Source organism: Stegostoma tigrinum, chromosome 38 (genome assembly GCF_030684315.1).
Source record: "Stegostoma tigrinum isolate sSteTig4 chromosome 38, sSteTig4.hap1, whole genome shotgun sequence".
In the NCBI taxonomy this organism is placed as follows: domain Eukaryota; kingdom Metazoa; phylum Chordata; class Chondrichthyes; order Orectolobiformes; family Stegostomatidae; genus Stegostoma; species Stegostoma tigrinum.
Window position 1 is genome coordinate 13,965,735 of NC_081391.1, and position 24,904 is coordinate 13,990,638.

Consider the following 24,904-nt stretch of genomic DNA (forward strand, 5'->3'; position numbering starts at 1 on the left):
TTGTGTTTGCCCCATATCCCTCAACCAGTCCTTTCCCTGGAAATCACCAAATGTCTTTTAACAACTGCAATTGCACCTACTTCTCCTGCTTTATGTAGCCACTCATTCTTGACCTAAACCATTTTCTGTGGGGAAAAGCTGTTCTTCAGCTTCCCTCCCTCTCCCCCCACCCCCCCAAACTCCATATGCCTGTGTGTGAAAACATTACCCCTACCACCTCTAGTTTTGGACTCCCCTACCCTGTCCCAGCATGCTTACTGTATGCAGTCAATCGTGAGTCTGCCAAGGGCAAGGCCACATTTAGTGCTCAGCAAGTGTTACACTCCAGAAGGTGGTGATGAGCTGGTCATTACAGTCCACCTGGTGTAGGAGAGACTGGAATGATGCTGCTGCTGCTGCTGAGGAGGGGCTTCTGGGATTTTCGTTCACAAACAGGGATAGTGTTCCAAGTCAGGATGGTGACAGATTTACATGGAGCTGCTTGAGTGTCGTCGGAGCTGCCTCAAGCGACAACATTGTAAACTATTCCAGCACTACTCCCAACTTCAGCCTTATTGACGGTGGACAGGTTTTGGAAACTCAGGAGTTGAGTACTTCCTGACAGAATTCCCAGCATCTGAATTCCCAGTTTCTGAGCTGTACCATCTACAGAACGCAATGTATACAGGACCAGAAATTCCTCACTTGGAAACCTGCTGGGGTTAATCGCTAGTTCTACTTCAAACAATGAAAAACGAAACTGGGAGACAGAAATGTTCAACGTGCGATACATTTCTAGCAGCAACTGAGACATAGAGGCCTGAGGCCTACTGTGTAGAAGAGGCACTCAGCACATTTCGTGTTTTGCTTTTCAAACTGGGCCTTCAAGGTCAAGGTCAGGGAGATCACATCAGATGCAGATTGGATCCACAAAGTACATCAGTTGCCTGTTTTAGATGATCCAAAAGCACATTATTTCTGTTGCGGCACAGAAATAGGAAAATGTTCAGATCAACCAAATCGAGCCATTTTTCAAAGAGCTCCAACACCAATGTTCAAAAATTATGACGACTAATCCCTCAGAATAACAATCCGACAGAATTCTGCAAATCTGTGTTGAGTGTGTCTTAACGCACAACTTCAGATACAGACGTGAAGTTTTAGAGCATACTTTATTCTCATTTTCAGGGAGATGTCCTCCCAGAATTTGCACTTGTTCAGGAGGTCAAAGATCATTTCAGCAATTTCATCATCAACCACTCATCAATTCTGATTGGTTTTTTGACCCGATTCCCATCCTGCACTGATTGGATGTGGCAGCTGATCAATTGATTAACAAGAGTGATTGGCCATCACTGATGATCTCATTTCCTGCTTCATAAAATGAGTGTTGGCTCCTGGGGTATAAATAGAGTCCCAGGGCAGGGATGTTTATTGTTGTTCTTAACTTTGTTATTTTTGTGGTGCGGAAACTAAAGCAAGCTTTTCCTTTATATGATGGCATCCCAGATCATGCAGAACTATCACCAGGATTGTGAAGATGCTGTCAACAAGCAGATTAATGTGGAGCTCACTGCCTCCTATCTCTATCAGTCTTTGGTGAGTGGTGTCTCTGTTGGGTGAAACATACTTCTGTTCTGTTGAAGTGAACTCTTCCCCTTGGATGTAATTAAGTTGTCTATCTTATAGACTGAGTTTTGTGGCTCCTACCTCTTTCTCACTGCAGGATGAGTGTGATGTTACTATAACAATAGTTTGGTGTCTAATGTACTCTAACTTGGGTCCCAGTTGGTTGTCAGTGAGATGTGGAGTGTTCTTGTAGTTACTTGCCTGTCCCATGATGGTGCTGTGACTGGTGGTAATTATCGCTTCCTGTGACTTTGTTTGAAACTTGAGGGAACTAATTTAAAAATGAATTGGGACTCACCATTGTGGGAATGGAAGCACCATCGGCTAGTCACTGCTCTTCTTTTCCTCCTTGTATCCTTGCTTGTATTTGAATTTTGTGGTGATCCCAACTTAACATCTCAAATAATCTTGATTTCCTATTGCAATCAGCTTAGAATAGGCTTGTTCTAGCCCTGCAGAGCTGGGCTGAGAAGTGGCAAATGGAGTTTAATGCAGACAAGTGTGAGGTGATGCACTTTGGTAGGAGTAACCAGCAGGCAAAGCACGAGGCTAATGGTAAGATTCTTAGTAATGTAGATGAGGAGAGAGATCTCGGTGTCCACGTAAACAGGTCCTTGAAAGTTGCCATCCAGGTTGACAGGGCGGTTAAGAAGGCAGTGTTTTCTCTTTGATTAATAGAGGCATTGAGTTCTGGAACCAAGAGGTTATGGTGAAGCTGTACCAAACTCTGGTGTGGCTGCACTTGTAGTATTGTATACAGTTCTGGTCACTGCATTATAAGGATGTGGAAGCTTTGGCAAGAGTGCAGAGGAGGTTTACTAGGATGTTGCCTGGTATCGAGGGAAGCTCTTATGAGGAAAGACTGAGGGACTTGAGGCTGTCTTCATTGGTGAGAAGGTTGAGAGTTGACTTAATTGAAACATATAATATTCTGAGGGTTGGAAAGGGAAATCCTCTTTCTGCGGACGGTGAGCATGAGGGGGCATAGCTGTAAATTGAGGGATGATAGATATAGGACAGATGTCTGAGGTAGTTTCTTTACTCAGTAGTAAGGGAATGGAATGCTTTGCCTGTGACGGTAGTAGATTTGCCAACTTTAGGTACATTTAAGTCGTCATTGGACAAGCATATGGACGTACAGGGAATAGTCTAGGTTAGATGGGCTTGAGATCAGTATGACAAGTTGACACAACATCTAGGGCCTGTACTGTGCTGTTATGTTCTAGTTTCAGATTAAACTGGGTGAGGTTGTGACTGGTATCTGATCAAGCAGATCTCCATTTGAGATCTACTTTGCTTTTTTTCATACTCATGAGGTGGGTGTGGGCTGTCTGTATATCAGTGTTGGAGCTTTTCCAAGGCATGGCACTGCCGTGGGGCTGAGAATGTGCGGAGGGTACTGACCCAGTGAATATGGAAAAAATAGCTTATTCCTGTTGTATTTGGCCTGACTCTAAACTAACTAGCCCCTCTTTCCCCAGGTGGTTGGGTGCCTGTGCCCTTCCAAGGGGTAGAATGTGTTTAGAAGGTGTTAGAAGTAACCTTAGTGAGTGTTGCCGGGTGCTCTCTGGGCTTGTGCTTGTCAGCAGGAAGTCCTCTCATGATGAGGATCAAGTCCCTGTCAGCCCCACTTTGGGAGGTGGCAACAGCTTTCATTGAGCCACCAGGTCAGTTTTAATCGCTGACCCATGTTCCTAACACAACTTGGAAGCATGTCCCAAGAGTAAAATCTCCACTATTCTACATCTTCTAACTGCCCATTTAAATGGGCAATGATAAATTGTGCTTGTGTTTGCATTTGACAATTAAAGCAACTTTTTTCAGCAGGATTCCCAAGAATGTGTGTCTTAGTAGCTGCTTCCAATAGCAGACCTGGTAAACCTGAATACATTGAATTGTGAACATCCTGGTTTAGAAATCTACAGGACTTTGCCTGTTGGATTAAGTCAACAGTAGCATTTCCAGGTTACTGTTTTAATAAGTGATGTTGTCTAGAGAGGAGGTGATCTGCAGGTCACTGTCATATTTGTCATGTGATCAGTTTGTTTTGTCAATCATTGTTTCATGTGTAATGGTACAAGTTGCTAGCAGTCTCAGTACAGCTGTTTTAGATGCAGCAGTAAACTGTATCTAGAACAATCCAAAGACTGTCCCGAGGCAGGCTTTCCTTGGCAGATTCTTGGTGCCCATGTCCTTCATTCATCCCTTCCCCCTCACCCCAGCCACCCCACTACTGCAGCCCTTGTCAAACTAATAGATACAGTGCATCCAATTGCATTGATCCTGACTAAGCAGAAAATGTGCTCCTTCCTAGCTGTTAGTTGCAGTGTCTGGGATCTGTTTTCTGGCCTTTGCCAAAGGAGCAATAGCGTGCCCTGCAGCTGTTCTATTGGTGCACATCCTGCATTCCAGCTTCTGGCATTTCTTGAAACCCTATTCAATCAGTAATTTTCCCATTTCTGGTGGAGGTTAATCAGTAAAAACATCAATTCACACTTGTTCTCACCCAATGCTGTGCCAGACCCACTGAGCAATTTGCCAGGAGTTTCAAACCAAAATAAAACACATGGTGTTTACAGCTTACCTGGAGGAAGCTGGGATTGTTTTGATTTTTCCAATTCAACAGGAACTGCTCCAAACTGGGTTCTGAATTGTTAATGCATCAGGTACTTAACAGCTTATTGTCAGTCTGATTTTTAGAATGCTCAAGTAGCCCTGGAGCTCTGAACTAAAATTGGCCCGTGACTTGTTAATGGGCTTTACCTTGATCTCCCTTCCAGATGTCCTACTTTGACCGGGATGATGTTGCCCTCCTCCATGTCTCCCGCTTCTTCAAACATCAGTCCAGGAGAAGCGGGAACATGCAGAGAAGCTGCTGAAATTCCAGAATCAGCGTGGAGGCCGGGTCCTCCTCCAGGATGTGAAGGTTGGAGTTGGGTGGGGTGGGGAATGGGATGGTAATGGCTGCTCTTGTGGTGTGGTTTCAAGTCAGTGACAAGGTTTTCATTTGAGTCAAAACTTTGTTCGGCCTGTTTGATCTCCTTTTTGAAGCCAGTGTAGAAAGAAGCCCTTTGGCCCACCATGTCTTTGCTGACCCCACAAACACTAAAGCACATTAATCCCATTTACCTTCCCTTGGTCCACAGGCCACTGTCCTGGCACTATATACTTGTCCAGCTGGACCTTAAACTGATCTGGAGTAGCTGACTCCACCACCATCCAACCCTTTATGTGGTTCATCTCATATTTCTAACCTCCCCCTCGGAGGAGGGTGAAGAGAACGTTTCCTCCAATCCCCTCTAACCTGCTTACTCCACAAACCTGGTTTCTCTCTGGTCTTGGTGTCTGCCATGGGGAAGACATTCCATCAACTGGCCACTCTCTATTCTTCAATAGTTACATCAGGTCACTCCCTCAGCCGTTCCTGCTCCACAGAAAATCCCAGCCTATCTAACCTCCAATCAATGGATCTTGGGCAACAGCCTGGGCAACCTCACCAGCTTCCCCCTGCAGTGCCATCCTGTCCTTGTGACTGGTGAGGCCCAAGAGGGAATAATGTGGTGACTAGAAGAACAAACTGTGACAAGACTGGCCCCCTTCCTGTTCCACCACACCCAACTAATAGAGGTTGCTTGCCCTCTGTCACTGTTACACCCTGTTGACCTTGTCTGAACTTTGAGGGATCTATGGTTTTGGGCCTTTCTTAACTGTTAGCAGCACAACACACTTTGCAAACACCTCGCTGTCCCTTTGATGAATTAAATAGCCGTGATGTTTCTGATCATCCTGCTCGGGCATGTATGAAGCCACCAGCACAAGTGGTACTTGAACCTTGGCCTTGTCAGCCAGAGACAGGGGCACTACCACTGTACCATGACAGCATTTAGGCTTCACTCGTGAATATCCTCGCAATTCCATCAGATGGACCCTGATGCAAATCTTGTCATTATCCCCCACAAGGACCTGTTATTCACCTTCCTCCTTCAGATCAAGGACCGACAGGCAAGGTGAAAGCAATTCTGAAGGAACTGTTCTTCAGCTGTGCTCCAGGGCTGCCTCAGGGGCTAGCAGTGTTCTCAGTGCTAGGGACACAGGTCTGGATCTGGCCTCTGGTGAGGGACTGGTGTTTACATGTCCTCCCCATGTCTGCGTTGGTGTCCTCATAGTATAAGAGGATTGGCCATCTGAAATGCAGGGTTACAGGAATAGAGGGGGAGTGGGATGAGCTGGGATGCATTTCAGAGCAGTTCTGCACTGATCGATGTTGTAGAGATTCTGAAGCTTCACTTTGCTTCTTTCCATCCTCAGAAGCCAGGGAGGGATGAGTGGGGTAACAGCCTGCAGGCGATGCAGGTTGCCCTGGATCTGGAGAAGAATGTGAACCAGAGTTTGCTGGATCTTCACCAACTTGCCACAGCCCAGACTGACCCTCATGTAAGCTTCACCACTTCATTCTCTTCACTGCTGGTCACTCAGGGTAACACCTTCAATGGTTGGTCTTTTGTGGATTAGAAGTTGCCTGCTGTCTCAGACAAGTGCCATTTGGATCTCTTCAGATCCGTACCAATGCTTATAATCTGATCAGCTCAGCAATCAAGTAAAATGGGAATTTGGATTATAATCTAGTAGGAGTGATGAAGTGATATTGGCCACTGAATGCTCATCCAGGATTATTACAGTGGAATGATCACTATCCATCATAATCCAACACAGCATCACTTAACAAACTGCAAGAGCAGTTGAAATACATGGTCCTCACTGGCATAGTCTCCAGGTGTTAGGTTTTCAGGGTAGTCTAGAGCTCATATGGCTGAGTGTTTTGCAGTAGGAAATCTGAGGTTGTCTTGGATACCATTAATGTAGCAAGTTGTCATATTCTTGCAGCTGTGTGACTTCCTGGAGACTCACTATTTGGATGAGGAGGTGGAGATCATCAAGCAACTTGGGGACTACATCACCAACCTGAAGCGCCTGGGAGCCCCTGAGAATGGGATGGGAGAGTACCTGTTTGACAGGCTCTCCCTGGAGGACAGCAGTTAGTGTGGCCTGGAGTACTGTCTGCTTGGTCTGAATGCATTCCCCACTTCACCCTGGGCAATCTGTCTCCTTCCAGGGGGAAGGAATTTTGTAGCAAAGAATGTAATGGCTGTACCAGCTGAATGGAAATGAATAAAATGATATATTGATATTGGTTTTTGTCCATCATTTTGAGACCATTGATACCTTTCTTTGGTCAATCAAGCTTTCCTACTGAAGTTCACCCCCCCCCCCCCCCCCGCCCCCCCCACACTGTGGACAGACTCTAGGCCTATGGGAGCCAGTTCAGGTTCAAATCGGGGCCTGTGACCTACCCTTGCAATAGCCATTGACAGTTGGCCCCACTGACCAGTTCGCATTTAGTTTTGTCAGTTGTCTGCTGCTCCTCCCAGGGCACCTTGGGGTTTTCTAAATAACTGTCTTGGTTTAACTGCATTGATCTCTTTTCCCAGAAGCAATCCAAAATTTGTCTTCCAAGTGGCTTCATCAGTTTTTTTGCTGTCTTTCCTTCACCCATGGGCTCAGCAACTTTCTCTTCCAACAGCTTCTCTTCTCCACCCCACCCTGCCTGCCCCCACTGGAAATAACTGGAAGTCTGCCAGCCCTGAGCTGGGGAAATTCGGCCCAAACTTTCACAACAGTCACATTCCAGGGAATTGGCTCCAGATTCTCTGGGGCTACCTGATTGATAGTGGATGGTCTTGATCCCATAAAGACAAGGATTGGTGACCTGGGGCTTGGATGATAGCCCACGGTTTAAAAATACTCCCATTTGGTTTATGCTTGCAGCTACAACTGGCTTCTTACTGTTGAAGGGTTTGTATGAAAAGCTGCTGCCTTGGTTCTTGGAACCTTTCCATGGGCTGAAGGCTCTTTTTCTTTTGACACGCTTCAATTTGAACGAGTGAGGGAGCAGGGATTTCTGGGGAAGGTTGGGACTGTCTCCTTCAGACAAGATGCCTGGACATGCTGACATTCCTATACAGCTGTTTCCTTGATCATTCAAGGTGTCAGATCATGGCTGAGGGAGGGGGGTGAACAGAGACAGCCCAGAGTTTGTCTTGAGTTTTGTCGAAGTGCACACTACAGCCTTAGGAAGAGTGTGGGTCATTAAGGTACTGAATATATTTGTTCCATCACAATAATCCTTTTTATTTTGCCCAGTCTCAATCCTTGGTGATAGAATCCCTACTCTCCTGGAAGAGGCCGTTTGACCCACGTAGTATCAACCATCTGCCCAACATCCTGCTCAGTCACACCACAGTCCTTTGACCCTGTGTTTCCCCTGGCCCCTCTCCCCTCAAACCTGTGCCCTCTAGTTTTGGACTTCCCTACCCTGTCGCAGCATGCTTTTTATATACAGTCATTCTTGAGTGTGCCAATGGCAAGGCTACATCTAGTGCTCAGCAGCTGGTTATTACAGACCGTCTGGTGTAGGAGACTCTGGAATGATGCTGCTGAGGAGGGGCTTCTGGGATTTTCATTCACAGAAAACCCTGAGGCCTACTGTGTATACGAGTCACTCAGCACATTTAGCATCTTGCTTTTCAAACTGGGATTCATGAGACCCTAAGTCCCAGGGATCACAGCAGATTCAGAACAGATCTAAAGGACATCGGTTGCCTGTATTAGACGATCCAAAAGCATACTATTCTGTTGCTGCGCAGAAATAGGAAAATGTTCATATCAACCAAATCTGGGCATTTTAGAAAGATGAGATTAGCCAATGTTGTTTCCCCTGTTCAGAGGATCGCAAATGTGGTTCCCCTGTTCAAGAAGGGGAGTAGAGACAACCCTGGTAATTGTAGACCAGTGAGCCTTACCTCAGTTGTTGGTAAAGTGTTGGAAAAGGTTATAAGGGATAGGATTTATAATCATCTAGAAAAGAATAAATTGATTTGGGATAGTCAGCACGGTTTTATGAGGGGAAAGTCATGCTCATGCCTCACAAACCTTATTGAGTTATTTCAGAAGGTGACTAAACAGGTAGATGAGAGTAAACTGGTTGATGTGGTGTATATGGATTTGAGCAAGGCATTCGCTGAGCTTCTAAGGTTCCCCACAAGAGGCTATTGTACAAAATGTGGAGGAATGGGATTGTGGAAGATATAGCAGTTTGGATCAGAAATTGGCTTGCTGAAAGAAGACAGAGGGCGGTAGTCGATGGGAAATGTTCATCCTGGAGACCAGTTACTAGTGGTGTACTGCAAGGGTCGGTGTTGGGTCCACTGCTGTTTCTCATTTTTAATAGGTGACCTGGATGAGGGCGTAGAAGGATGGGTTAGTAAATTTGCAGACAACACGAAGGTCGGTGGAGTTGTGGATAGTGACGAAGGATGCTGTAGGTCGCAGAGAGACATAGATAAGCTGCGGAGCTGGGCTGAGAGGTGGCAAATGGAGTTTAATGCAGACGAGTGTGAGGTGATGCACTTTGGTAGGAGTAACCGGAAGGCAAAGTACAGGGCTAATGGTAAGATTCTTGGTAGTTTAGATGAGCAGAGAGATGTCGGTGTCCATGTACACATATCCTTGAAAGTTGCCACCCAGGTTGACAGGGCGGTTAAGAAGCCATACAATGTTTTAGCTTTTATTAATAGAGGGATCGAGTTCCGGAACCAAGAGGTTATGGCGAAGCTGTACAAAACTCTGGTGCGGCCGCAATTGGAGTATTGTGTACAGTTCTGGTCACCCCATTATAAGAAGGATGTAGAAGCTTTGGAAAGGGTGCAGAGGAGATTTACTAGGATGTTGCCTGGTATGGTGGGAAGGTCTTAGGAGGAAATGCTGAGGGACTTGAGGCTGTTTTCATTAGAGGGAAGAAGTTTGCGAGGTGACTTAATTGAAACATATAAAATAATCAGAGGGTTAGATAGCGTGGATAGGGAGAGCCTTTTTCCTGGGATGGTGACAGCGAGCACGAGGGGGCATAGCTTCAAATGGACGGGTGAAAGATATAGGACAGATGTCAGAGTTTCTTTACTTGGAGAGCAGTGAGGGAATGGAACGCTTTGCCTGCAACGGTAGGAGATTCACCAACTTGAGGTACATTTAAGTCGTCATTGGACAAGCATATGGACGTACATGGAATAGTGTAGGTTAGATGGGCTTCATATCGGTATGACAGGTCGGCACAACATCGAGGGCCGAAGTGCCTGTGCTGTGCTGTAATCTTCTATGTTCTATGTTCTATGGCTCCAACAGCAACGTTCAAAAGTTATGACGAATAATCCCTCAGATTAACAATCCGACAGAATTCTGCAAATCTGTGATGACTGTGTCTTCACGCACAACCTCAGATAGAAAAGCGAAGGTTTAGAGTATATTTTATTGTCATTTTCTGGCAAATACATTTACAGAATGTGCACTTGTACAGGAGGTCAAAGATCATTCAGCAATTCCATCATCGACCAGTTGTCAACCGTGATTCGTTTCTGGATCCAATTCCCATCGTGCACTGATTGGACGTGGCAACTGATCAATTGATTAACAAGAGTGATTGGCCATCACTGATGATGTCATTTCCTGCTTCATAAAAAGAGGGTCTGCCCCTGGGGTATAAATAGAGTCCCACGGGAATGATGTTGATTGTTCTTCCTAATTTTGTTATTTTGGTGGTGAGGAGAATAAAAGAAATTTATTGTCACAAGATGGCCTCCCAGATCAGTCAGAACTATCACCAGGATTGTGAAGCTGCTGTCAACAAGCAGATTAATGTGGAGCTCACTGCCTCCTATCTCTATCAGTCTTTGGTGAGTGCTGTCTCTCGGGGTTAAACATATAAATCTGTTCTGTTGAAGTAAATTCTTTGCCTGGCCTCTAGTGAAGCTGACAATCTAGTAGATTGAGGTTTTGTGGCTCCTACCTAAATATCAGTTCAGGATAGAGGTGGTGTTACTGTCACGATGGTGTAGGATACTGATGTATGTTAACTCAGGTCCCAGTTGGCCTTCAGTGGTATCTGGAGGGTAAAAGCCTCTTGCTTTTGTTTTCTTTCTGACACAAGTTTCCTGACTTCATTTGCCTGATCTCTGTGGTGGTCCTAAACAAACATGCTGATTTTTTTTAACACTGACAATAACAATAACTTCCCTGTTGCAGTGGCCCTTGTTAGTCTGAACAAACCTGAGGCTAGTCTGTGACTGGTATCTATTTTATGTGGATCTCCTTCATTGAGGCTGACTTGGCTTTACTTGTATTTATTGAAGATGTGGGTGTGGCCTATCCCGTCCCTACTGAGAGTTGATCTGCTGTGTGTGAGAAATGTTGGATCCCCTCTCTGCCCTTCTCCACCCCACACTGGGGCTGCTGGAATGTGCTGAGGCTATTAGCCCAGTGACAGTGAAGGAATGGAGGTTGTTCCCATATCATTTAGCTTGACCTAAAACAAAATGTCCCCTCTATCCCAGTGGTGATGTGCTTGTGCCCTTCCAAGGAGTAGACTGTGCTTGGAAGGTATGTGTTGAAGTAACCTTGGTGAGTGCTGCAGGGGACCTGGTAGGTAATGGACCCTGAAAGGAGGTGGTGAATGCAGTCCCCATGAAGTGGGCTGCTCTGTCCTGGATGGTGTCTGCTTCTTGCATGTTGCAGGTCCCCTTCTCCAGACACATGGAGAATATTCATCTCTCTCTGGGCTTGTGCCTGTTGTGAGGAAGTTGTCTTGTAATGAGGACTAAGTCCCTATAAGCCTCACTTGGGAGGTGGGACAGCTTTATTGGTGATCCAGTGGTTGGGGTTTAATCACTGTGTCCCAACTCTGTTGGCACATGCTTCCCAAGGATAAAATCCCGACTATCTTCTGCCATGACGTGTAACTACCCACTTAAACCAGAGATTTTTGCTTGCCTGACTGTGGTTTTTGGATTTGTGGATTAAAGTAACTTTTCAGGAGTCCTTCCCCAGAATGTAACTCTTAGCTGATGCTTCCAATAGTGACGATTAGCTCTTAAACCCTTACATCGAATTGTGAACATGACAGTTTAGATATGAGTCACATGGGCTGAAAGCCGACAGGATTTTTTGCCTGTTTGGGTTAAGTCAGGGCAAGTGCTTTTCCAGGTTACTGTTTTCACTAGTGACATTATCTACAGGCCGCTCATATTTGACATTTGATCATTTGTTTCAGTCATGTGACTTGGTGCAAGTTTCTGACAGCCTGAGTTTGCACTATTTTTCGGCAGAGCAATAACCCACTGCTGCAACGATCCAAAGGCTGTTACTGGGCAGGCTTTCCTTGGCATTATCTTAGTGCTAAACATCATACTGAAGATAGCGTACCCGTGTAGAGTTAATGTGTACACTTATGTCCAAATCTCATTGATCCTGGGTTTGTAGAAAACATTCTCCCTACTATTCATTGACTAGAACAAGGTTCAACATCTTTTTTGAAAGTTTACCTGAAAGGCAAAACACAGTGCCTTGTGGCTCCTCCATCCTGTGTACATCCTGTACGCCAGCTCCTGGCACTTCCTGAAACCCTGTTCAACCAGTAACTTCATCCAATTCTGTTGGAGATTAATGAATAGAAGCATGAATTCAGCTCTGTCTCTCCACAAAGGCTGTGCCAGGCACTCCTGAGCTAATCACCAGTAGATTCAAACCAAAATAAAACAGTATTTTTGGTTCCAGGAGGAAGCTGGACTGTTGTGATTTTGCCCAGTTGCTGGTGAATTGAACAACACTGGGTTCACAATCTGTTCAGTGTCTGACACATGAGCATGCCTTCTGTCAGTTTGGTTTGAGTGCTCAAGTAGTCTTGTAGTTGAGAACTGCAATGGGGAGTGAGCCAGTGATGTCGAATGTAACTTGAACTTGTTCTTCCAGATGTCCTACTTTGCCCAAGACGATGTTGCCCTCCCCCATTTCTCCCAGTTCTTCAAAGATCAGTTCCAGGAGAAGCGGGAACATGCAGAGAAGCTGCTGAAATTCCAGAATCAGCGTGGCGGCCGAGTCCTCCTCCAGGATGTGAAGGTTGGGGTTGGGTGGTGGGGGAGTGCAGGGTGGAATGGCTGCTCTTGCGGTGTCATCTCCAGTGACAAGATTTTCAGATCCTGAGCGAGTGTGGAAAGTTCTTTTGCTTGGCTTCCCTGTTTGCTCTCCTCCATCTCCAGTGTTTCAGCATTTATACAAGCCTGACTTCCATCAAACAACCACCTCAGCCTCACCTGCTCAAAGGACAAGGAAAACCCCAGCCCGTCCAATCTCTCTCCTCACAATGGATTTTCTGTCTCGGGGAAACAACCTGGGGACCCTCACCAGCACCCCCTGCAGTGCTATCCTGTCCTTCTGACTAGCGAGGCCAAAGATAGAATACAGCAGAGACCGGGAGAAGAATTTTCATAAAATGTGTTCAAAGGACTTGTCCCTGTGCTGTTCCTCACAACCCTGCCCCAAACTAACACATGTTACTTGGCCTATGTCCCCTTTCACACACAGTTTGCCTTGTGTGAGCATTGAGGGATCGATGATCCTGTGTTTATTGTAAGCACATTACTGCCCCCCACAATGAATTCAAGTAATGATGGTTCTGACCATGCCGCTCGGGCATGTATGAGGCCACAAGCACAAGTGAGACTTGAACCTCAGCCTTGTCAACCGGAGCTTGGGACACGACCGCTACTTCCCCCACAGCCCTTGGGATTCACTCATGAATATCCTTTTTAAGACTCCAGCAGATGGACACTGGTGCAAATGACTAATCTGGTACATATTTATTCCCTGTGGTACAAGGATATGTTCCTGAACTTCCGGCTTCAGGTCAAGGATAAATGGGGCAAGGTGAAAGGAGTCACCAAGTAGCTAATGTTTTCTTTATCTGGACTTCAGGGATGGCACAGTGGCTCAGTGGTTGGCACTGTTGACTCAGTGCCAGGGGTACCAGTTTGGTTCTGGCCCGTGACGAGAGTTTAAACGTTATCCCAAAGCATGGCTTCCCCACACAGTAGAAAAGAGGATTGGCAACTTGAAATGCAGGTTACACGAACAGGGTGGGAATGGGACCAGATGGGATGCTCTTCAGCAGTTATGGTCTCAGTGGGGTGAATGGCCTGCTCCCATGCTGCAGGGATTCTGTTTCTGAAGCTTACCTGTCCTTCTCTCCATCCATAGAAGCCAGAGAGGGATGACTGGGGTAACAGCCTGCAGGCAATTCAGGTTGCCCTGAATCTGGAAAAGAATGTGAACCAGAGTTTGCTGGATCTACACCAACTCGCCACAGCCCAGACTGACCCTCATGTCAGCTTCACCTCCTCATTCACATCACTGCTAGACCCTCAAGGTAACGTTTCATTGGTTGGTCTGTGTGGATTGGAAATTCACTGAAGTAACACTTTCCATCCATTACTTTCCTGAACTATTGTAACATTGATCACTTGGGATCATACTGATTACAATGAGGTATAAGGGGAATTTGATCTATAATCTAGTGGAAGTGCTGAAATGACGTTGGCCACTGAGTTCTTCATTAGTATCATTGCAGTGGAATGATCATTGTCCATCACAATCCAACTCAGCTCCATTTCACAAACAGCAAGATGGAGCAGCTGACATGTTGTCCTCACTGGCACAAATTCTCCAGGTGTTAGCTCGCTTTTCAGGGCTGTCCAGAGCTAGTCATGGCTAAGTCTGTCTTGCAGTGGGAATTCTGAAATTGTCGTGGATAGTATAAATGTACCAAGTGTCATATTCCTCTGTTGCAGCTGTGTGACTTCCTGGAGACTCACTATTTGGATGAGGAGGTGGAGATCATCAAGCAACTTGGGGACTACATCACCAACCTGAAGCGCCTGGGAGCCCCTGAGAATGGGATGGGAGAGTACCTGTTTGACAGGCTCTCCCTGGAGGACAGCAGTTAGTGTGACCTGGAGTACTGTCTGCTTGGTCTGAATGTATTCCCTACTTCACCCTGGACAACCTGTCTCCTTCCAAGGAGAAGGGGCTTGTAGCAAACAATGTAATGGCTGAACCAGCTGAGTGGAAATGAATGAAATGTATTGATGTTGCTTATTGTCCATCATTGAGACCCTTGATATTAAAGAGCTTTTGAGAGCTTCAAGCCTGTAATTTTGGCTAATGAAATTATTAATTTGACAGAATATTTCCCTGGTCTTCCCTCCAACACCACCCCAGCATCAGTCTCCGAATTCCCGTGGAACTTCCTCTAAGTTATGAATCCAAGTTATTCCTCCAGCCAGAACTTGAGGTTTGGGCCTGCGGGGTGTCAAGTCACTTTGTACTATTATCCCACAGCCAGGTATGATGAATACAGGTGCAGCTAAAATTTTCATTGCTTTCGAAAGAGAAAACACCCCTGTTTGGCCGAAAGAAAGACTTGACACCCACTTTCACAGAAACAGGGCTGTAGGATGCTTTATGTTCATGTCTAGTTTGCTAAGCAATAGCTTCCCTGTCAACCTCTGTCAACCTCCACCAACCGAGACTGATTGCTAAAGTCCACACAAATCACAAGTTGATGCCAATGTAAATTCTGTGCCAGCTGGCTCAGCTTGCCTCAACAAGAGCTTAAGGGAAGAGATCCAGCAGCGTCCCCTCTCTAGCCTTGTGGAGGAACCAGCAATGCTGGGAGCAATAAAATTAAACTTAGCAACTGGGATCTGACACACCTGGTCTATTCTGTTCAAATCAATGTTATTACTTTTTCCTGACAGTGCATCCTAGATTCACTCAGACCCAGTTGAGGTTCAAGCCAAGACCAGCCCTGTGGCCTCCTGATCCCCACCACCAACTGCCTGCCTCCGGACAGCCATCAGCAGTTACTCACAATGACCAGTTCATTTGTTCCTTCGCCTGAGGAACATGCGCTGCTCTCCCAGGCGATATGGATTAAATACCCATTGTAGCTCGACAAGAAAGCTCACACGGGGGGAACCATTTCCCAGGAGTAATCCAAAGCTGTCCTAATGTGGCTTTGCTCCGTTTACTTCCTTGCTCTCTGCCAAGTCTTGGTCAAAAACCCCACCACGCCTAGTAATAAACTTCAGGCCAGCCAGCCAAGAGATGGGAATATTCAGCACAAGTCTGCTTGAAAAAATTCACCTGAACTGGATGCACTTAATGGCACCTACAGCAGGATAATAGTGACCTGGGAATAACACAGCAACGCTCCTGGTTAAATGCTGCCATTTGATTGGCTCTTGCTGCTCAAGCCAGCATTGAGCGCACTAAGCTGCTCCCTTGGTTCCTCTGAGCTTCCCCCACGGGGAGGGTTACTCCTGATGCAGGTTGATTTCACCCGATCACATTGAAGGAGCAGTGTGACTCAGGGAGGAGACCTGCAGATGCTGACTTTCCTGAATGGCTGCTTCCTTTATCTTTCGAGGTGTCAGAGATCGTGGTTTAGGGAGGGGGCTGTCAGAGACATCCTGGGGAATGTTTCAGGGAGCTTTGTAGCGAGTGCACACTGCAGCCTTCACTGAGGTGTGGGTCTTTAAGGCACTGAATGTATTTGTTCCACCACGTAGAGTTTTATTTTAAACCATCTTGAGTCTTGGGTGTAGAACCCCTGCAGTGCGGGAAGAGGTTGTTCAGCCCATTTAGTTTGCACTGATCCTCTGAAGAGGTTGTTCAGCCCATTTAGTCTGCACTGATCCTCTGAACAGCATCTTGTTCAGACACACCCTGCCTTCTTACGCCATCTTTCCCACGGCCAGTCCAAAATAAACTGCATGTCTTTGGACTGTGGGAAGAGGCCCACACAGGCACGGGGAGGATGTGCAGCCTCCACACGTGACTGAAATTGACCCCAGGTCCCTGGCACTATGAGGCAGTAATGCTGACCATTAAAATACCCTGCCATCCAAAAGTTACAAAAAACAGGAACACTCTGTTGCATAGAATTAGAGTGAATGACTCGTTTCTCACGGAAACAGACCCTTCGGTCCTACCTGTCCATGCTGACCAGATTTCCCAACCTGACATAGTCCCAAGATAATAAAATGTGAGGCTGGATGAACACAGCAGGCCAAGCAGCATCTCAGGAGCACAAAATCAGAGACGAAGGGTCTAGGCCCGAAACGTCAGCTTTTGTGCTCCTGAGATGCTGCTTGACCTGCTGTGTTCATCCAGCCTCACATGTTATTATCTTGGAATTCTCCAGCATCTGCAGTTCCCATTATCACTGACATTGTCCCACTTGTCTGCCTTTGGCCCATATCCTTCTACACCATTCCTTTCCATGCAAATCTCCAAATGTCACTTAAATGTTGTAATTCTAACTACCTCCACCACTGTCTCTGACAGCTCGTTCTAACAATGCACACCACCTTCTGTATGAAAATGTTGCCCCTCATGTCCCCATCAAATCTTACCCCTCTCCCCTCAAACCGATGCCCTCTAATTTTGGACCCCACCTGACCCTATCACAGCATGCTTTTTATATACAGTCAATCTTGAGTGTGCCAATGGCAAGGCTACATTTAGTGCTCAGCAACTGTTACACTTCAGGAGATGGTGATGAGCTGCTTATTGCAGTCCACCTGGTGTCGGAGAGACCGGAATGATGCTGCTGCTGTTGCTGAGGAGGGGCTTCTGGGATCTTCACTCACAAACACTGATATTATTCCAAGTCAGGATAGTGATGGATTTACTTGGAGCTGCTTCAGTGTCACTGGGGCGGCATTGAGCTGGAAAATTGCAAACTACTCCAGCATTATTCCCAACTTCAGTCTTATCGATGGTGAACAGACTCTGGAAAGTCTGAAGTAGAGTTATTCACAACAGAATTCCCAGACTCTGACTTAGTCTCAAAGCCATGAGCACATGAATTAGGATTGACCTCTGCCCATGGTTTCTTAGAAAATAGAACCTAGAACAGTGCAGCACAGTTCAGGCCCTTCAGCCCACGATGTTGTTTCGAACTTTTATCCTAAACCCAAGGACGATCTCACCTCCACTACCTTATATCCATATGCTTATCTAATAGCCGCTTAAAATCCCCTAACGAGGCTGACTCCACTGCACTCTCCGGCAATGCATTCCACGCCCCAGCCACTCTCTGAGTAAAGAACCTACCTCTGACATCCACCCTATATCTACCTCCACTCACTTCAAAACTATGCCCCCTCATAATAGCTAACTCCATCCTAGGAAAAAGTCTCTGGCTGTCATATCTGCCTATACTTATGATCATTTTGTACACCTCTATCAAGTCACCTCTCATCCTTTGTTCTGAAGAGAAAAGCCCTCGTTCTCTCAACCTTTCTTCGTAAGACCTTCCCTCCATTCCAAGCAACATCCTGGTAAATCTCCTCTGCACCTTTTCTAACACTTCTACATCTTTCCTGGAATGAGGTGACCAGAACTGGACACAATACTCCAGATGTGGCCGAACCAGGCTTTTGTATAGCTGGAGCATAACTTCACAGCTCTTGAAATCAATCCCTCTATGAATGAAAGCTAACACACCACATGCCTTCTTGACAACTCTATCCACCTGACTGGCAGCTTTCAGGGAACTGTGGACATGAACCCCGAGATCCATCTGCTCCTCCACACTGCCAAGAATCTTTCCGTTAACCCTGTGTTCTGCTTTAAAATTTGTCCTTCCAAAAGGAATCACTTCACGCTTTTCAGGGTTAAACTCTGTCTGCCACTTCTCAGCCCCGCTCGGCATCCTATCAATGTCCTTTTGTAACCTGGAACAGCCGTCCACACTATCCACAAGTCAAATCACCTTCGTATCTTCCAAAAACTTACTAATCCGCCATTCCACTCCTACATCCAAATCATTTACCAAAATCGTAAATAGAAGAGGACCCCGAACAGACCCTTGAGGTACACCACTCGTAACTGAGCGCCATGTTGAATATTTTCAGTCAACTGTCACCCATGTCTTCTATGGGTCAGCCAATTCTGAATCCAATCTGTCTCATTTCCCCCGTCACATGCCTCCTGACTTTCTGCATGAGCCTGCCATGGGGAACCTTATCAAACGCCTTACTTCAATCCATGTATCCCACATTCACTGATCTACCTTCATCCACACGTTTGGTCATCCCTTCAAAGAATTCAATCAGATTTGTGAGGCATGATGTACGCCTCACAAATCCACACTGGCCATCACAAATCATACTGTGCCTATCCAAGTGATCATTAATTCTGTTTCTTACAGCCCTTCCCATTAATTTGCCAACCACTGACATAAGACTAGCTGGCCTGTAATTTCCAGGGTTACCCCATTCCCTTTTTTGAACACATGAATAATATTCAAACTTGTCATTCAAAGCTAAAAGATAGCACTAGACTGCATCCTGCTTTTTGAAGCAGATATTGAGTGAAAGTAACTTGCTTCCACCAGTCTGTACATCAGTGCTGTGATCATACTCGAACGTTCATTGGGGATCCTCAATTCCCAAAGCCTCACAGGCCACCAGTCCATGGGAGGCTGCTCCATTCAACGCAGTTGCTGAGCCATACATTCTACAGAATGTAATGTAAACAGGACCAGCCACTCTCCATTTGGAAACATGCTGGAGTTAAGCTCTCGATCTACTTCAAACAAATAAAAACCAAACTTTGCGATAGAAAGTTTGCATGTGCTATACATTTCCAGCAGCAATGTAGACAGGGAGGTGTGAGGTCTACTATGCAGGAGAGGCACTCAGCACATTTAGCACCTTGCTTTTCAAACTGCACTTCATGAACCCAACGTCAAGGAGATCACAGCAGATTCAGAATGGATCCACAAAGGAATGAGCTTCCTGTATGAGGTAACCCAAAAGCACATTGTTTCTGTCGCTGCACAGCAATAAGAAAATGTTTACTGTTAACAAAATCTGGCCATTTTTCAATGGGCTCCAACGCTGTTATTCAACAAGTACAAAGACTAATCCCTCAGAGTAACAAACTGACAGAATTCTGCCAATCTGTGATGAGTGTGTCTTAAGATATAATCTCAGATACAATCGTGAACTTTTAGAGTATATTTTATTGTCATTTTCACAGAGAAATATTTCCAGGATTTGCACTTGTGCAGGAGGTCAAAGGTCAGTCAGCAATTCCATCATCGACCAGTTGTCAATTCTGATCGGTTTCTGGATCCAATTCCCATCCTGCACTGATTGGACGTGGCAGCTGATCAATTGATTAACAAGAGTGATCGGCCATCACTGATGATGTCATTTCCTGCTCAAGAAAATAAAGGGCTGCTGCTCGAGTATAAAAATCTCCCAAGAGAGCGATGTTTATGGTGTTGTTGATCATCTTTCTAAGTTTGTTATTTGATTTTGGAGGAAAAGGAAAGCTATTTTCTTCATAAAATGGCCTCCCAGATCAGTCAGAACTATCACCAGGATTGTGAAGCTGCTGTCAACAAGCAGGTTAATGTGGAGCTCACTGCCTCCTATCTCTATCAGTCTTTGGTGAGTTTTGTCTTGATGGAGTTGAAATTAAATCTATTCTGCAAAAATGCGCTGATCCTCTTGTTTCTAATTAACTTCATAGTCTTGTAGATTTGAGGAGTTTAAGTTTGCACCTTGAAAAATCATTTTGGGATAAATGTAATGCCCTTTGGTGACAATGGATTTTGATATTGATGTGCAGTATCTAATTCACCAGCTGGGATTGAGTGATAGATGGAGGGCAAATTGTTCTGTCAATTATTTTACAATTTACTGCCAGGTCTCTGCCTGGTGGTAACTCGTTTTCCTCCCCAGAATTGACCAAACTTTACTAAAATTAGATGTAATGGTGTTGGGAGTTGTAGGCACCCCTTGGCTAGTCATCCTGTAACATTTTAATTTACCTTGATCACACTTAATTTGTGCTCTGATCCTAAATACACATGCCAGTTTCCATTCTGTGATGGAGAATGATGGCAGTGACTGGCTTCTCTGAGCATATGCAGTTGTAACTTGCATTGAGGAGGCCTCAGATGTGGACTAGTTGGCTTTCTGCATTCTCAGTTCATGAATGGACTGTTAGTGGTCAGGAAGTCACTTGTTGTCCATTCCTCCAATAGATCAATACCCTCCTGTGAGTGCATGCACAGGGTGTCTGGAATAACCTGAGGTCTTCACTTCACCAAAAAAGGTGAAGAATTGGAGTTTCAAATTCCCACGGTATGGGAAATAGTGCCTTTCTCCAGGGAGCACTGTGCCTATGGCCTCTCAAAATGGCAGGCTATAATGGTTTGTAAATGTTGAAGCAGCTTTTGAAGGCTGCTAGATACCTGGTAGATAGTGGACACTGGGAGTGCATTCACTCACTCCCTTCAATGAGGTGGGCTGCTCTGTCCTGCATAGTGTCTACTTTGTGCATGTTGCAGCTCCACTTCTTGGGAAAAAGGGAGAATATTCATCCCTCCATGGGGCTTATGTCTGAGAAGCATTCTCTTCCCACTCTGAGGATGAAATCCCTGTACCCTTCCCTTTAGCAGGTGGGAACAGCTATCACCAATAAGCCTGTTGGGTCTTAACTGTTAGTGGTGTCCCATATCAATTGGGCAGCATGTGCCCAAACAACCTACTATTGTATATCTGTGAGATGCAGCTACCCAAGAAAAGCCAGAGAAATTTACATGACTGTTTTTTGACAAAAGAAACTTCTCAGCCTGATCAGTTGGAACTAGATAACCTGCTCTAACAAGGTGTAGAGCTGGATGAACACAGCAGGCCAAGCACCATCAGGGGGAGCAGGAAGGCTGATGTTTTGGGCCTGGACCCTTGAGAAATGGGGAGGGGAAGGGGTCCCTGAAATAGGAAGGGGTGGGGAGGTGAATGGATGAGGGATAAAGAAACAGGTGGTGAGGAGACTCCGGTCTGAGGTAAGGATGGAGCCAATCAAGTCAAGTGAGTTGAGTAGGCCTGTCCGTGGAGGTGGGGATGGGATTTGAGGTGGCGGGGGTCGGCGGGAGGTGGGGTGGTGTGGGGAAGTAGGTGGGAGGAAGGACGGACCAGTCGGGGAGGTGGGAACTAGCTGAGCTGTGATTGGGGGAAGGGAGATCTTTCAGCTTAAGTCCTCACTGATACCATTGGGCTGCAGGGTTCCCAAGCAGAATACAAGGTGCTGTTCCTGCAACCTTTGGGTGGCATTGGAGGCCCAGAATGAACATCAACTGTCCCCTCCTGCCCCTCTGAAGGGCAAGTATTTTGTGACTTGGAGGTGCAGCTGCTGGTCACGAGCCCAGCATAGGCACTCCACAAAGTGGTGTCAAGCCTCTGCTCGGATTTCCTGATGTAGAGGAGGCCACATTAGGAGCAGTGGATACAGCATACCTCACTGCAGGTGTGTAGGTCCACTTCGTCTTGATGTGGAAGGTCTTGGGGCCTGGGATGAGGGGAGGTGTAGCACAATCTGTGTGGCAGGAAAAAAGCCCTGGCTAGTGGAATGTACAAGGGAATCAGTGGTCTCTCCAGAAGGCAGCTAAGGTTGGAGAGGTAAAACATGTCTTTGTCAGATTGTAGATTGTATAAGTGCCAGAGGATGATGCACTGGATCCTGGCATTGAGGTGATACTGAAGGATGAGAGGATTCTGTTTTGGTTGTGTGAGGGATAAGATGCAAGACCGGTTGTGCTTTTCTTCCACTAAAGGGAAGTTACGCTCCCTCGGAAAACGAGGACATCTGGGATGCCCAGGAGTAGAATGCCTCCCCTCGGGGCTGGAGGTGAAGGAATTGGATTAGGGGATGGCGTTTTCCTTCCACAGGAAGGTGGGTAAGGTGTATTCTAGGTAGCTGTAGGAGTCAGTAGGTTTGAAATATATCAACGATTGATCGACAAACTTAAGGTTGAGGTAGAAGGCTCTAATGAATTAGAGGAACCGTTCAAGCTCCTTTGTGGGATGTAATGGAGGAAGATGTGGAGTTTATGGCCCATCTCCCTGTAGAAGGATTGTTCCACAAATCCTAACAGAAGCAGGCACAGCCTGGACCCATGCAGATACCTATGGCCACCCCCTTCCTCTGTAGGAGGTGGGAGGAATTGAAGGAGAAGTTAGGGGTGAGGATGAGTTGGCTAGTGGACAAGGTTGTTGGTGAATGGGGACCAGTCAGACCTGCAGGATGAGAGAAGCAGAGGGCCTTCGGCTATCTCCATGGGGAATGGATGAGGTTGGAGGCTGTGGGTGGGAGGTCATCTCCAGTGAAGTTGTAAATGGACGAGGAGATGGTTTGGTGGTCAGGGGTGGAGTCATGATCAAGGGCGGGGTGGTAGGAGGTATCGGCTGCTCTTCCACACAAGTATATGTGGCACTCCAGCTCCTGGCATTTCCTTAAACCCTGTTCAGTCACAAACTTCTTCCAATTCTGATGGTGCTTAGAGTGGAAATGCTCTTCTCTCTACAGACAAGAACAGGCATGGTCAATTCACAGGTTTTGGTCAAGGAATTTCAAGTTTGCCTGGTTACCAGGAGGAGGCGAGGGTTGTTTTTGATGATCCTTGAACTGGAGCCACTGGCTAATTGGACAATGGTTCTCATCCACCTTGATGTATTTAAAAAAACATGTCATGTTTATTGACTTCTCAATTTGATTGAAGGCTAAACCAGTCATGTCTGGCACCAATTGCATGATGTTTAATGGTTGTAACTTGTTTTCTCCCAGATGTCCTACTTTGACCGGGATGATGTTGCCCTCCCCCATGTCTCCCAGTTCTTCCAAGATCAGTCCCAGGAGAAGCAGGAACATGCAGAGAAGCTGCTGAAATTCCAGAATCAGCGTGGAGGCAGAGTCCTCCTCCAGGATGTGAAGGCTGGTGTTGGGTTTTTGGGGTGGGGGGAGTTGGGTGGTAGAGAGTGGCTGCTCCTCAGGGATGGCACAGTGACTCGGTGTTTACCATGCATGCCTCAGTGCCAGGGATCCAAGTTTTGTTCTTGGTTCTAGGCTCCAGTGAACGACTGGAGTTTACTTGCTCTTGCCATGTCCACATTGGCTTCACGGTTCAATGACGTGTGGGTTAGAAGGATTGCCATTTAAAATGCAGGGTTACAGGAATAAGGTGGGATTGTTCACAGAAGGGACTTGTAGCGACGAACGCAGTGGCCGTACCTGCTGATCGGGGATGAATAAAACGATGTAGTGACCTTTGTTATTGTCACCATGTGTCAAATAGCCTGTTCCCATGCTGCAGAGATTCTGAAGCTTACCTGTCCTTCTCTCCATCCCCAGAAGCCAGAGAGGGCTGAGTGGGGTAACAGCCTGCAGGCGCTGCAGGTTGCCCTGGATCTGGAGAAGAATGTGAACCAGAGTTTGCTGGATCTACACCAACTCGCCACAGCCCAGACTGACCCTCATGTGAGCTTTCCCACCTCCTCGTTCTGATCACTGCTAGGCCCTCAGGGCAACACCTCATTGGTCTTTTGTAGATTAAAATTCACTGGGATACTTTGATCACAATATCATATCTGAACAGTATGTTCATTTAATCAACATTAAAACAGCTCAGCAATGAGCTGAAATGGGAATTTGGATTCAGTACCACGAGTGATGTTGGCCACTGAATTCACTTTCAGGGCCACTTGCAGTAGAATGATCATTGTCTGTCACAGTTCAGCTCGGCTCCACTTCACAAACAACAAGGTGCATCTGGAATGTTACTGTCCTCCCTGGCGCAACATCTAGATGTCAGTGGCTTTTCCAGCTGTCGAGAGCCAGTTATGGTGGGGTCTGTTTCGCAGTGGGAATTCTGAAAATTTCCTGGATCATGCAAATGTACCAAGTTGCCATAATTCCTCTGTTGCAGCTGTGTGACTTCCTGGAGACCCACTATTTGGATGAGGAGGTGGAGATCATCAAGCAACTTGGGGACTACATCACCAACCTGAAGCGCCTGGGAGCCCCTGAGAATGGGATGGGAGAGTACCTGTTTGACAGGCTCTCCCTGGAGGACAGCAGTTAGTGTGGCCTGGAGTACTGTCTGCTTGGTCTGAATGCATTCCCCACTTCACCCTGGGCAATCTGTCTCCTTCCAGGGAGAAGGGACTTGTAGCAAAGAATGTAATGGCTGTACCAGCTGAATGCAAATGAATAAAATGATGTGTTTATCTTGGTTCTTGTCCATCATTCAGACAGCTGGACGCTGCAGGTTCTCACCAATAGGCCGATGGGAAGAGATATCAGGCTCTGCTTTCTGCCCAGGTGCAGGAAACAGTTCAGCTGGGACTGAGATGAGTTCAACCTGACTCGTATCCTCCCAATGGGCCCTGACATGACCAGCATATTCTGTTTTACATTTGCTGCCTTTATCTCATGTGGACACAGCCTAAAGTTACTGGGAGCCGGTGAAGGTTCAAACCAAGGCCAGTACTGG

General features: G+C 46.3%; 2 protein-coding genes and 1 pseudogene across 2 annotated transcripts; all 3 read left to right on the forward strand.

Moving 5' to 3' along the window:
• The first annotated feature begins 1,473 nt into the window (after nt 1-1,473).
• LOC132206568 (ferritin, middle subunit-like) lies at nt 1,474-6,648 on the forward strand (annotated as a pseudogene).
• A 3,668-nt stretch (nt 6,649-10,316) lies between these two features.
• On the forward strand, nt 10,317-14,483 carry LOC132206569 (ferritin, heavy subunit-like; the record flags this gene model as incomplete). The annotated part of the gene is made up of 4 exons (XM_059640801.1): nt 10,317-10,394; nt 12,466-12,612; nt 13,750-13,875; nt 14,340-14,483. Coding segments are annotated over 4 exons (495 nt in total), but the record flags the coding sequence as incomplete, so codon positions are not given.
• Nucleotides 14,484-19,916: 5,433 nt separating this feature from the next.
• Nucleotides 19,917-24,478, forward strand: LOC132206589 (ferritin, heavy subunit-like; the record flags this gene model as incomplete). Its single annotated transcript, XM_059640831.1, has 4 exons — nt 19,917-20,018; nt 23,200-23,346; nt 23,764-23,889; nt 24,338-24,478. Coding segments are annotated over exons 1-4 (516 nt in total), but the record flags the coding sequence as incomplete, so codon positions are not given.
• Between the last annotated feature and the right edge of the window lie 426 nt (nt 24,479-24,904).